The 14,706-nt window shown below is 34.1% G+C and overlaps 1 protein-coding gene and 1 long non-coding RNA gene across 3 annotated transcripts; both read left to right on the top strand.

The window, feature by feature from the left end:
• The first annotated feature begins 2,463 nt into the window (after positions 1 to 2,463).
• LOC127454666 (uncharacterized) lies at positions 2,464 to 6,510 on the top strand. Of its 2 annotated transcripts, XR_007899584.1 has the most exons (5): positions 2,464 to 2,758; positions 3,822 to 3,956; positions 5,238 to 5,310; positions 5,503 to 5,557; positions 5,851 to 6,510. It is a non-coding gene; the product is annotated as an uncharacterized LOC127454666 (long non-coding RNA). The 2 variants fall into 2 exon arrangements; XR_007899583.1 differs by having other exon boundaries at positions 2,465 to 3,956.
• Positions 6,511 to 7,933: 1,423 nt separating this feature from the next.
• LOC127454665 (uncharacterized) lies at positions 7,934 to 14,706 on the top strand. Its single transcript, XM_051722035.1, has 4 exons — positions 7,934 to 7,954; positions 11,971 to 12,078; positions 13,050 to 13,247; positions 14,557 to 14,706. The coding sequence occupies exons 2-4, from the start codon at positions 12,007 to 12,009 to the stop codon at positions 14,614 to 14,616; spliced, it is 330 nt and encodes a 109-aa protein (XP_051577995.1). The 5' UTR covers positions 7,934 to 7,954; positions 11,971 to 12,006; the 3' UTR covers positions 14,617 to 14,706.

The raw sequence follows: 14,706 nt of genomic DNA on the forward strand, positions 1-14,706 counted from the left end.
TCTATAGACCATGCCATGAGAACAATCGATACTTCATTTAGTATATCTCGATTTGCAGTCGGGTTACCCGAAGTATTCAAATAAAACACCAGCACTTTCTATCAAAAGTCTGGAGGTGTACTTGCATTTTGTTGCGTTGCTTTGGTTCTTTGTCTGGGTCTGTAGAAAGTTCTGGGTCCTAAGATCACGGATGCCGAATAGTTCAGTGCTGGAATGATCCAGCATTGGATCATAGAATTTTTTTCGATGTTACATGATCACCTCTTTCCCTCCTTTTTCAAAGTTGATTTACAATCCTTTGTGTTAAGTCCCCTTAAAATTTCCACTCGAAAAAGTATGTTTTAATCATACATTTTATTTCTTAAATAAAACAAATTATAACAACAAAATGAATTCACCTATTGCTCTCCTCATGGAAAGGCAAACTTTTGCACACCAAACATGATATATCTGCTCTGAATAATAATGAACTATTTCAACATGGATAATACAAAATTATGAATTATAATCACCGATTTATCAGTTATAAAAGTGATTACAAGTCATAACACATATTTTAAAGGTTACATCAGGCTATAATCATTTGTGTAAGATTTATTTTTACTATCAAAAATAGACTGTGCATTGTGCAGTGTAGAATGATGATACAATTGAGTCTTTTGATAGGTTATAGTTCATAATATATGTATATGCATAAAAAATAAAAAAAAATGCATTTTGTTTTGTGCCTTTGGAGATGATAGAAAAGCACTTTTTGAGAGTTCAAAAGTTCAGATCCAGTGAGAGTCTGTTCAGTCTCTCTGTCTTGGATGAGTTTTAGCATGTGATGGTCATACTTCCACAGAAAATGTCTCCTGCTCCATTATTAGTCCATTTTTTAAGTGTAAAAATTGGTTATATCGAAGGACAAAGACTGGTTTAGTTCTGAGTGGGGTTTGGGGGGAAGGTTGTTACTTCAGCTGAGAGGGTTAAAATCGTCCTTTTGTTCTGGAAACAGTTGACTGGACTCTTTTCAGGCCTCTTCAGATCATTTACGCCCAGTTTTGGTAGACTTCCGGGTGTCAGCAGGGCAAAGTCTTTAATTTATGACGTTGAGGAATTTCGGGGCCTCTCTGTATAATTTCTCGAGGTTCCATTGAGGCACTTATAATGGGAGTGGGGGTCAATTTTTGAACATTAAAATAATCACTGTTTCAAAAGTATAGCTGCAAGGCATAAAGGATATGCATGTAAAAATGATTTTAGTGTGATAAAATCACTTACTAACCTGTGTAAAGTTATAGCCAGTTTTACAACTTCATTACCATGGTGATGTAATGGCAACAAACCCTAAAACCCTAAAACGACTGTAAAAGTGATGATTTAAACAACTTTACAGCTCAAAAAATACACAAGTTTTAACAAAAGAATTAATGCAAGTGCTTTTATAAAATTATAAGCTTCACATTTCTGTGTTTAAACCCTCCAAAACACATTCACTTTCATTGACCCCCATTCACTTCCATTGTAAGTGCCTCACTGAAACCCAGATTTTTGCTTTATTAAAGAAAAGGCGGGACAAGTCGAGACTAGTTTTTGTGGTAATCAACATTGTGTCGATTGAGCTTAACTCCAAATTCTGGTCTTTTCATACATAGGGTTTTATTTATTTATTTATTTATTTATTTATTTATTTATTTATTTATTATGGTAAAAGGGAAATTTCTGCTCTACAATTGGGTAAATATCCCCACAAGTCAAAGTCATATTTGGGTAGGATTTATTGACAGATCAAGTGAAGTCAAATCATGTCAGTTTTATTTGCATAGCATATTTTATGATAAATATTGTTTAAAACAGCTTCATAGATAATGCAGTGATATCTTTACCTTAATATGAAGGTAAAACTGTAGCAAAACTCGAGAGCTTATACATTTTAATTTGAGAACTTGTACAATAAATATTTATATTCATAAGTTGAAATTTACACTCCCAGCAATGATGTGAATACTTGTAAAATATATAAGGTTGAATGTTGCAATCTGCACTCACAGACAATAACCAAAAACCTGTGTTTTGAATTCAAAGTTGTAGACAAATAGTCACAAATGTGTAAAATGACATTCACATAAATACAACAACAGACACAATCATGTATTACTTATTTACTTTTGTACTTTAATTCACTTTCAAAGTACAACCACAAATCGGCAGATATAATTTCTCAAATCTGTCACTGCAACTTCAAATCTTCCCACCTTGACGTTTGAAACTGCTTTTGTGATAAACCTATAGCAAAACTCACTTGTGCACTTGTAATTCCAGATGTGAGAGAGCAGACTGTCGGTGTTATACAGGGGACGGGCCAATGAAGTCATAACCAATCACAAGAGCCGTAACAACTGATGCTGGACCAATCAAAACAGATCATCTTAAAATGTGATGACGTCACACAACTGCGCTAGCACGATGTTTGTAGCAAAACAAGTCCAATGGCTGGTTGATGCAGTGGTAGGATAAGTTAAGTAACTTCACTATTAAATGATTTAGAGTGAGTTTATCATATAACAGATCAAATGATACGATTTCATCAAGTTAATCAACGCAGAATTCGGCGCCGACAGACCACACATGTAATGTCTAAGGATGGCAATGAGAAATTCTCTGAAGAAATGTTTCTGCAGGATGTTTGTATTCAGTAAAACTACATGGGATGCGACAATCCAGCCAGCTGTCATATGCCAAGAGTTCTATATTTCCATGAAAATATAAAATAGAGGTTAGGCACCAATAGGTATACGAGTGAAGAAAGAATCTCGATTGTCACCACCAGAGAACCGTTGCTAAATGTGTGTGTGTGTGTGTGTGTGGGGGGGGGGGGGGGTGATGCAGTGACACCCGGGACAGAGAGGTGCAGCGACCTTGGTGTGCGCACATGTTAAGACTCCTGTGTGTTGTGGTTGTACAGAGACAGTTCCACCTCTAAAAACTAAAATGTGACAAAAAATGACCAAAGCAGCAGTTCCGAGTGGGGTGGCTAATGGGGTGGCCAGGCTTCGGTCCATGGTGGCCACCGCCACCCCTGGCCACCCCTTAGCTCCTCCACTGGCTTGGACGGAAAAATGTTTGATTGTTTTCAAGTGTTATTCTTTCCAAAAAACTCTCATTTTCACAAGTATGTGTAACAATATTAATCACGCTTGCTGACTATCTATAGAAGATTAAAAATCATGCCTTTATTATTTCATTATTATTATTTCAGTTAGTCATTTCCCTAAAATGTATTTTTACTTCAATGCTGTAATATTGCTTTGTTGCAAATTAGCAAGCAAAGGTTCAATCTAAATAAGCCATACTGTACTTGCTTATATGAATTGTAATGGTACTGTATAGTCAAGCCTGAAGGTGCTCCACTTTGTGTTGTGACTAACAATGCCCTGTGAATATATTCATAATATAGCACAGCCTCTCTTTCCTTAAGATTAGCACAATTACATGTAGACCTACCTTACATTAAAAAAAAACAGCTTCCCTCAGCTCTTGCTTTCACTCAAAAAAAATGTCTTTTTTGCTAATATAGATTGGTTATCATATTTACAAAAAACGGTCCAGAAATGTGGAACCATTAGCCAAAAACTTTTAAGAAATCAAATTTAAGTGTGCCAAATTCTGTTGGATACCTCTAATTGTTTACCAAGAAGTTTATTATGGAATTGGGTTTTGTTATTTATTACTGTTTGCTTAATTATGCAGGTATGTCTTTAAAGCTTTGGCTTTCTGTACTGTATGTTTATCTCTCTTGTGGATCTCTCTAAATACTGAAAATTTCAGTTTCATTTTAGGATGCATTGAAGAAACATTCCTGTGGGGTTGGAGTTGGGGATGTTGTTCCATGAGCCATAAGATTTAAACCTCTGTTGGACACAAGCACAACTAGTTTGCTTTTTGAAGAGGAGCTGGAAGACTACACAAAGACAGTAAGGAAATATAAAGATTTTATATACATTTTAATGAAATGATTTATAAGTGAATGCCTAGTTAGTAACACATACATTTACAGTAATTATTATGCCTAAATGTGAACAAATGTGATTCTTATTGCAGTTTTTCCCTTTTTTAGGTGTTTTGAATCAACAATTAGGTCCAATTATTTGAGACTAGAATCGTAAAAATGCAGATGAGAATTAAACTTTTGAAGTTTATTACAAAAAGGCACAAATGACTACTACCAACATTTGTTTGTTGCTAATTAAACTTGAATTAGATATTGTTTGAGGCTGTTACCCCCAACCAAGGTCAAAAGAATTTTCTCATGGCAGGGATCTTACTCAACAATAAAGAGGACATATAATCCAAATAGAAAATCTTTACTTGTTTCTAAATGAGAGAAAAACAAAAATTGGAACCACCACCGTAATAAAGAGTGATTTTATTAAGGGGTTTTGAATTGATCTAAAACCCTCATGTCATCCCAGATGTGTATGACTTCCTTTCTTCTGCAGAACACAAATTAAATTTTTCAGAAGAATATCTCAGCTCTGTAGGTCCATACAAGTGATTGGTGGCCAGAACTTTGAAGCTCCAAAAACACATAAAGGCAGCATAAAAGTAATCAATTAGACTCCAGTGGTTAAATCCATGTCTTCAGAAGTAATTTGATAGATGTGGGTGAGAAACAGATCAATATTTAAGTCCTTTGTTACCATAAATTCTCTTCCCTACCCAGTAGGTGGCAGTTTGCACAAAGTTGGCCAAAATGTGAATGTCCAAAAACAAAAGATTAACTCTTAGGAGAGTAAAGCACTTAGGAAAGTGAAGGTGGAGATTTATAGTAAAAAAGGACTTTATATTGATCTGATTCTCACCCACACCTATCACATCACTTCTGAAGATTTGTATGGATTACTTTTATGCTGCCTTTATGTGCTTTTTTGAAACTTCAAAGTTCTGGCCACCATTCACATGCATTGAATGAACCTAAAGAGCTCGGATATTCTTTGTGTGTGTGTGTGTGCGTGCGTGCGTGCGTGCGTGCGTGCGTGCGTGTGTGTGTGTGTGTTACACAACTGAGTTGGCATGAGGGTAAGTAAATGACAAAATAATTTCATTCCTGGTTGAACTATCCCTTTAAGTTAGACAGTTGGCAAGAGAAAAAGCCTGAAAACAAAACAATGTAAAAGTGTTAGAAAATATTATTGAAAATATAACCACTGTTTCTCATAATGACTGTGTATTCTGCTTATACTGTATAATTGCAGGCATCTCCAAAATGTACTGTGAGAAATGTGGGAAAAAATTAAGTTCGCAGGCTAACTATTGCAGAAAATGTAGGTCAGTATATGAGTAAAAAGGAAGTTAAATATTTAAGGTTTGGATTTGAAGAAAAGCAATTATTTACCCAAATTCTACCTCTGAAATATTATTCATATCTGAAGTTTTTATTTTTATTTACATTTTATTTAAGCATACTGAGCTCCATTAATGTTTATCTTATAATTGTATTACCTAATTTTTTAATTAAAGGTACCCATGTCGTTCTGAGGAGGAGGATGAACCTTACAATGAGATGTCTTTAAGGGTAATGATGTCTGAAAATACCAAATGATATTCTTGTGAACACTGAAAGTGATAAACTGTAATGAAGCACAAATGAACTGAAAGGATACAGTATACTTCTCTGTATACATATAACAGTGTATGTCTTTAATATATCACAACAGGATAACATCCCTTATGTTAATATTCTGTAACTTACTGAGAGCACATCTATTGTATCTACAAACTAATCACAGGTCTAATTACTAAGCTAAAACATGTGCATGTAAATTGTGAATATAAAACCAATTCTTGCTGTTCCAATCCTTCTCTTAGAACTATGGGATGGTTCCATCATACAGTAACAACACCATCCAGATGCCCATGGCCAACCGAGGAAATGTTACAATGGTTCACCATTACAGCAATACAGAACAAGGTGTTGAAATACGTCAAACTATAGTTATGAAGGATGGTAGACTTGTTTCCGCTAAAGAAATCAAATCGTTAACTTTTTAAAAGTTGGAAGGAGGAAGTCTCCTTTATATAAATTAGCAAAAACGTTCTGAATAACATCTGTGGGTCTTCCAGGGACACATCTGCTGTCTATCATCTCTTTAGAAGTGTAGAATAAAGTCATATGGAATTATTGTTTTGTTTCCATGCTTATCTAAACTTAAAGGTGTAATGTTCTGTTTTCTTTGCTATACTTAAATGTATCAGTAGTTTTTTTCCAAACTCAAAGTCTATGTCAACTCAGATAGTGTGATTATTTTCATTTTATGTACTTGAGAGGGTTGATGTAAAGAAAATAAATTGTTTGCATTCTTAATGATTTTGTTCCTTTTGTCAAAAAAACAAGGTGAAATAATGTGTTAACTGTGTTGCTTTATAGAGTTCAACTCTTATAAATGTCATACTTTGAAACTTCATTCATGGAGCCTGAAACTGGAACAAAATGTATATTTTTTTATCTATAATAAATACGTTTTGAAACCAGAAGCCAAGTTGTTTTGTATAAATACAAATTTTGTTTTGTTAATGTCACTTAGTTAATCTCATTCTGTTTATTATTATTATTATTATTATTATTATAAAAATAATTAGGGGCAAGTGTACAACTTTGAATAGATTTTACTTGGATGACAGGGACCTCTGTTGGTGGAACTCAACATTAATCAGAGTGTATTTGGGATTTTCAGTGCATCAAGAATATGAAAAGAACTTACAAAAGTCTACATGAAAGGATCAGTCCAGATTCGACAAGCTATCCTCATAGTCTATTCCACAATTCTGAAATATTTGTATCTGAATCACATAAAAATAGCAGGTAATGAAAGCTAATTAAAGCCAGTGTCATTTTGCAGTTCTTTACATTTATACATTACACATTAAAGTTTTAATTATTTAAATTTGCTAAAGATTATGCTATTTAATTTGATGGAATTTTGTCATGAAATAGAAATGCATAAATCTTAAAAATAGGCTTTTGATTTTGATGATGGGCTTTGTATAACTGATCTGATAAGCTGAAGAGAACAAAATATGGTTAAAAAATTCCTTCTTGTGGATTTTTCAAGCTGTGTGGAATAAGTGTGTAATTTATTTTATTTAGATCAAATAAAAAAGAAAATGTTACAGAGACAACAGATAATGTAACCACAGAGATTGGAGAAGGGTTAAGAGATCAAAAATATCTTTAAAACAGTAAAAATGTAAAAATATATTTATAATAAAATTGTGTATTTAAATATATTTGTTATGAATTTGTCAATATCTTATATTTCTAAAGCTGAAAATACATCAAAATGTTTTTGTTTTAGAGGCTTTCAAAACGTCCATATTGTATGTTTTAGTGTCTTTCCAAACGTACAAACATGAGTGTTTAAATGTTACAAATATTACATACAAATAGCTATATATGAGATCAGGTTGGACATTCCAGTGGTTCTTGGGTAGGATTTACAATAAACAAAATCTTTCTATCTGTGTTAGTTCTTTCAGTTGATGCCTTTAATGACATACTTTGTTATCAAAAAATTAATTAATTAATTAAATGTAATGCTGTGTTGAATGTCAAGTCTAAATGAATGGAACCACAAACTCGCAGGAGGAAATGAGTAACACATTTTCCAGCTTAAGTGTTTATCTTTACCTTAAAACTTATACAACCTGCAAACCTTGAAGATATTTTTAACACTATTGTTTTCAGGTTAGCTGTTCATTTAATCAGAGAGATGATCACATCAGTATGTGCATCTGCATCCTTCATGCTATGCATATCCAGTCTATTTTCCCTTTCTGTTTCTCTTCTGGAAACATGACTGATGACTGATGACTGATGGTGGGTGGTGATTATCACTTGTCTTAAATAACTACTGTATACAGCCGAGACATTTTTGTAACCCTTTATGTGCTTGAAGGCTTGACAGTTGCAGTGGTAAGGACAGTTAAACTATACTTCACATGCATCATGCTTTTTTTTTATTGTAGAACATGAATGATATAAAAACCAGTAACTACTACTGTAATACTTCTCAATATTAAATTACAAAACATTTCCTCAGCAAATAAAAGTGCTGTTTTGTGGCATGTTTAAATTGTTATTGAATGTGATTAGTTGGACTGAAACTTATGCAAGTTCTCATAATTTGTTTAATTTTCTAATTGCTCATTTATGATTGATAGTGTACCATTGTTATGCATGCATGCTCTTGGTTGCTTAACTTGTCATTTAACATTCTGAAATTTGTTCAAAATACTGAACTCCGGCAGCATAATTTTTAATTTTCATCTTTTTGAGCTTTTAAAGTAATGCAAAATAATTATTATTATTTAGGCATCTAGATTAAATTCAAGTATAGCTTTTAAATTAAATAAGTATACAATTGCTATTACCATTCATTACCACTGATTTACGTCTAATCCAAGTGGATAGTGAAACCAAAAGCTACATAAAACAGGACAAGTATGTGCAGCATGTATTGTCTTAAGACACCTCACATGTTGGAGGAATTCTGATCACATCAAGAAGATCAACATTTTTTATGTTCATTTTAAACATACCAGAAGCTAAATAGAATTTTTCCAGTAAGTGCTTGAAGGTCCTTGCAGACTTTAAAATGGTCTGCCAGCAGCATATCACCCTGCAGCTCTTTCCTGGTTACCCAATTAAGCTACTGTAAGCAAAGTTGAGCCTGGTTAGTACCTGGAATGGAGAATTCCTGGGGAAAACTATGGTTGCTGCTGGAAGCGGTGTAAGTGAGACCAGCAGGGGATGCTCACCCTGCAGTCTGTGTGGGTCCAAATGCCCCAGTATGGTGACGGGGACACTATACTGTAAAAAACACCGTCTTTCAGATGAGACTTTAAACCAAGGTCCTGACTCTCTGTGGTCATTAAAATTACCAGGGAACTTCTCGTAAAAGAGTAGGGGTGGAACCCCGGTGACCTGGCCAATTCTGCCCATTGGCCTCTATTCATTATGGCTTCCTAATAATCCCCTATATATGAATTGAATAGGGGTATAGAAATGAGTCATTTTTGACCCATCTGACTTTTTTTAATTTAAAATGGTTTCCTTCATCGGAGCAGTTCAAGGCTTGGTGGCATTTCCTCTACTTGCCATCTAAACACACACACACACACACACAAACTGGACATGATTTGATGAGTCAAGTGGTTGCAAAACAAAAGTGTGAAATTCCAAGTCAAATTTGACCTGCCATAATAAATGAATGGGTGAGACTAAAACACAGAGCATTTTTTTAAATTAATCAAATAAAATCAATCAGTCAGCCACAATGCAGTAACACACCCACTCAGAAATGATAGGGTGAGACTCCAGCACATCCACAATGCAGAACAGACACACACACACACACACACACACACATAGAAATGAATTTGTATTTTTTTATGTTGTCAAATAAAAATCAATCAGCCACAATGCAGCACACACACACACACACACGAGCGTGCACATATACAGATCAAAATCAGAGTCTGACCCCACATTATTGCTGTTCACGTCACTGATTTGAAGTGTGATGTTTGCAAAAAATTGCAAGTTTGCCATTGCAAAGTGTTCTGTTTGTACACAGATTGTATTATCACTCATTGCTGTTCATATCTGTTTATTGCTGTTTGTTTTATTGACATTTTTATTCATTTCCTCTATTGAGTTATTGAATTTTAATGCTTGATGTCTGAAATAAATAATAGGTAACAAAATGCTCTATGTCTTCTCTTCAAAATACCTCAGGTTTGACTGTAAACATAATGTAGCATTATTGCAAGAACTGATATGTCAAAACAAGTGGTTTAAAAAAAGCTAAACTAATAGTCTTCTGTGATATCTAAGACTTAGTATATATCTAAATTCATAACTTGTGAAATACATCTTGAAACAAGTTTGTTTCAACAATGAGTTACATACACTAGGCCCATGTAAATCAATGGATCACTTAATGGATCAAGTGTTATTTTATGTCATGTTATGTTTTTGTTTTTAAGAACCATGTCTTATGCTCATCTTGGTCAAAACTAGATAAAAAATAAAATTATTTAATTCATGCCAGCCATTTATTTAAAAAAAACATATTTGGTGCTCCATGACTCTCAAAAATAGGCAACCCATAAAATTTCCCCTACCCTAAAAAATAATCAACAAAATCAACATACAACACAAAGAGCAATCAAATTGCATTTTATTAGAATGACATTATTCCAATTTATTCCTTACATTTGATTATGGTGATATCACATTTTGATTAGGCAATACTTTAAATCAAGTTCTAATTCTGCTATTATCACTATGAACAATATATTAAGTTCCTTATCAACCGACAACCTTTATTAAAACTTACAATTGATATACTGTTTATAATTCTTGCTATACTGTATTGTATCTACAAACATTCATCTGAGTTACAACAATGAACAAACACAATCTGTTTTAACTTATAACACACAAATTATTGTATTGTTCTTGTACATATTGAATACATCATTCAAACATTCACAGTGTAGGTTGGAAAAAGTATGTGAACCCCATAGGCTAATGGCATCAACAAAAACGAATTACAGTCAGGAGTTGGCAAACCTGGCATCCAATTAATGAAACAAGATTGGAGGTGTGGGTTAGAGCTACTTTGATTTAAAACACACTCTTGCTATTCACAAGAAGCATCTGCTGACGTGGACCATGCCTCGCAAAAAAAAAGGATCTCAGAAGATCTCAAGACCTACGATCAAGAATTGTTGCTTTGCATAAAGCTGGAAAGGGTTACAAAGTTATCTCGAAGAGCTTAGATATTCTTCTGTCCAAAGTTAGACAAACTGTCTATAAATGGAGACGATTTAGTACTGTGGTTACTCTCCCTAGAAGTGGCCGGCCAGCCAAGATGACTCAAAGGGCACACCACAGATTGCTCAGTGAGTTAAAAGAAAACCCTAGAGTAACAGCTAAAGACTTGAAAGAATTATTGGAACTGGTTAACATCTCTGTTCATGAGTCTGCTATACGGAAAACATTAAGCAGGCATGGTGTCCATAACAAGACACCATGAAGGAAGCAACAAAACATTGCTGCACACCTAAAGTTTGCCATAGACCACCTTGACACTCCACAATGCTACTGGGAAAATGTTTTGCGGACTGATGAAACTAAGGTTGAATTGTTTGGGAAGAACATGCAGCACTACGTATGGCGTAAAAAGGGCTCCGCATACCAACATTAAATCATCCCAACGGTGAAGAACGGTGGAAGGAGCATCATGATTTGGGGCTGCTTTGCTGCTTCGGGGCCTGGACCGCTTGCCATCATCGAGGGAAAAATTTATTCCTAAGTTTATCAAGACATCCTACAGGATAATGTCAGGGTGGCTGTGCACCAGCTGAAGCTCAGTAGAAGTTGGGTGATGCAGCAGGACAATGACCCTAAACATTGAAGTAAATCCACTACAGAATGGCTTCAAAAAACAAAATCCGCCTTTTGGATTGGCCCAATCACAGCCCAGAATTTAACCCAATAGAGATGCTGTGAAATGACCTAAAGAGAGCTGTTCACACCAGACATCCTAAGAATATGGCTGAACTGAAGCAGTTCTGTAAGGAAGAATGGTCCAAAATTCCTTCTGAATGTTGTGCAGGTTGAGGTTATTGCTGTCAAAGCAGGATCAACCAGTTATTAAATCCAAGGGTTCATTTACTTTTTCCACAGCACTGTGAATGTTTAATGGGATGTGTTCGGTAAAGACATGAAAGATTATAATTGTTGTGTGTTGTTAGCTTAAGCACATTGTGTTTGTCTATACTTGTGACTTTGGTGAAGATGAAATCACATTTTACAACCAATTAATGCTGAAAAACAGCTAATTCCAAAGGGTTCACATAATTCGCCTTGCCACTGTATATTGGGTATTGACTTTTTTGTTTTTGTTTGTTTCTCTGCAGCTAACTAAGCCTGTCATAATCACCATTATCAATGGCATGTGTGATGGGCTCAGTTATATGCATAGGAAAAACATTGTCCACCAGGATCTCAAACCTGACAACATCATGGTGAGAAACTATGTCTGTCAAGATTCATTATTCAAGTGTTTACATGTTTACATGTGTGATCAACATATTTTTTTTCTCGAGCGTGAGAGAGTTTCTGAAATATTTCACCCTTGTAGCTTTACAAGTGTTTTTTGTAATATCTCAATAATATCTTGTAATATCTGTGTAATGTATTATCTTCCAGCATGACTTGTTATATCTTATAACCACTTGGAAATATCTTATGGATGCTTATAAGAGGACTTTGCTTTTGGTAGTCTATTTAAAGCATACCTAATATATATATTACAAATATATATAATACATTATAACTTATGCAGATAAAATTGGATGTTGCTTGTGATATAATGCAATATACTCTAAGGTATAACTATGAAAAGGTTAGTATATTAATGCATTATAATTGTGGTTACAATTAGTTATGAGAAGTTATAACATATTATAAGGTGTATTATGAGACATGACTAATGCATTATACAGTAGTGCCTTTACAATGCATTCTAAATATGGGCTTCGTAGAAAGTGTTACCGTAATTGGTTGCAAAGGTTTGGATAGCATCATTTAAAGCTTTTCATTTAGATAAAACACATAAAATCACCCGAGGAATGTAATTTCTGTAATTCTAAAAAGTCAACCCACCAGTGGTTTACATATAGTTGTCTCAAGCTGAGAAAGGAGAAAGTATTTCAAAAATTACATGACTAAATGGCTAACTTTCATGACATATTCACGTGGTAACAGAAAATGAGGATTGTTAAATGGATCACCATATGGAAATTTACGAATGAACTTCATTTGAAATGGTTTTCTAATCTGGGCGGGTTGAGAACAGAGTTATTCATCATGCTTGAATCATAACCTTAAAATCAACCTATAGAAGGTTTTTGAACCTTATCATCAATATACAATTATTAGTTAATAAAGCTCATTAAACCATTACAACATGTCTCATTCAAATATCTGTCCACAGGTGGAATACAACACTTATCGGGCTGTCATCATTGACTTAGGACTTGCCAGATTCCAAAAGAATGGGGTTTGCTATGGCACAGAAGGAGGCAATATGTGTTATGCTGCTCCTGAGATTTTTCAAGGAAAATACAGAGACCAGTACTCCGATGTGTGGGCAATGGGCAAAATCATAGCAGAGCTACTAATTGTGCCCAGAGTGAGACTCCCACCTACTATAACCCCTGCTGATGTCTTTGCGGCCATTGGTTTTAATCCATACGGTTTCCCGGTGTATAGAATGGTGGATAGATACTTTTTATACAGGCCTACAATGGACCAGATTTTAGGACAGCTGGTGCAGGCAGGGAAGAGGTGGATTTTGTACTCTTGCTTTTTAGGAAACCTAGGACTAACTATTTAAAAGGTATTTGTGTTAAACATGGGCTGTTCAACGAAGAAACTTTGAAGTGTCAGTCTATTTGTGAATGTGTGTGTTTTTCAAATTCAATGTAAGTGTAAATGTAAAGGACTCAGTTCTATTAATGTATGGACAAAGGATGCATGGAGAAAACCCAATCTGATTATGTTAGGGAAATGAAATTGTATGGCTAACAATCAAAAGAGGCCAAATGTTTTTAGGGGTCATTTTTGAATTTTTTATTTGCAGTTTAGCTGTAGTGATTAGTAGTATATATTTATATCCGTAGAGGTACACTTCAAATCAAAGAAATTAAAAAACTATATTTGTTACAGAAATAAAAGCTCTCAATATTTGCAGAGTAGGCTGTTTTATCATTATAACATCAGAATACAATGGATCATTATCAGAGCTGAAGCTATAGTTCCACATATAAGTGTAATATTGTAGTTTGGACATTGATATTTATTGGCTACATATTTGAGGTTTAACAGAAGTATTCTGTGATGTTGAACTTGAGTGAGATGCAACTGCAAAGCAATGCAATGCAAATAAAATAAAATAAAATAAAAATAATGCAGTTTGTATTTCAACCACTAGAGGGTGTAGACAGTATTCTACTGTAAAACATTCTTCCAGTTACAGCCAATCCATGCCATTATGGTTAAATATGGATACAGTGTTGTGAAAAATAACGCCCCATGAAAAGGAGTGATTTATTTATTTATTTATTTTATTTTATTTTTTTTAACATATCTGCATATCAGCAGTGGACATAAGCACACTTTAGCTATTAAATAATGAGAAATGTTTTGTTTCTACATGTTTGATCTTTGTCTTATCACAAATTCTTTAGTTTTGTCTTACCCTTGTCTTAATTCATTCCATATGTGTCTAATTAATATATTAGTTCAAGCATAAGGGAATTCAGATAAAGTTTTTTTGACAAAACATGGTCAAAACATGGCCTAATTTACCTGAATTGTGGTCTATTCTTAGTTTTCTGATTAAGTATTATTAATATGTAATAAGATATAAATATGTTCATGTTAGATTAAATTGTTCATTTTGTAGCCAATTTTAATCAGAGGTTTTCATCCTTTTACAGACTCAGGGACACCCCATCCAGACTCTCAGCCAACTCAGAGTCCCCCAAGATGAAAAATAAATAAATAATAAAATTAAATTTAAAAAAGCCAGAACTTTATAATAACTTAATTAATAACATTATAACTTACATTTATACCCTCTATAATGT

Source organism: Myxocyprinus asiaticus, chromosome 16, assembly GCF_019703515.2.
Source record: "Myxocyprinus asiaticus isolate MX2 ecotype Aquarium Trade chromosome 16, UBuf_Myxa_2, whole genome shotgun sequence".
Taxonomy (NCBI): domain Eukaryota; kingdom Metazoa; phylum Chordata; class Actinopteri; order Cypriniformes; family Catostomidae; genus Myxocyprinus; species Myxocyprinus asiaticus.

Coding starts and splice junctions, on each gene's coding strand:
- LOC127454665 (XM_051722035.1), top strand. CDS start 12,007: ATGTGTGATGGGCTCAGTTATATGCATAGGAAAAACATTGTCCACCAG. Junction 12,079..13,049: donor TCAAACCTGACAACATCATG/GTGAGAAACTAT, acceptor ATCTGTCCACAG/GTGGAATACAACACTTATCG. Junction 13,248..14,556: donor AGCTACTAATTGTGCCCAGA/GTGAGACTCCCA, acceptor ATCCTTTTACAG/ACTCAGGGACACCCCATCCA.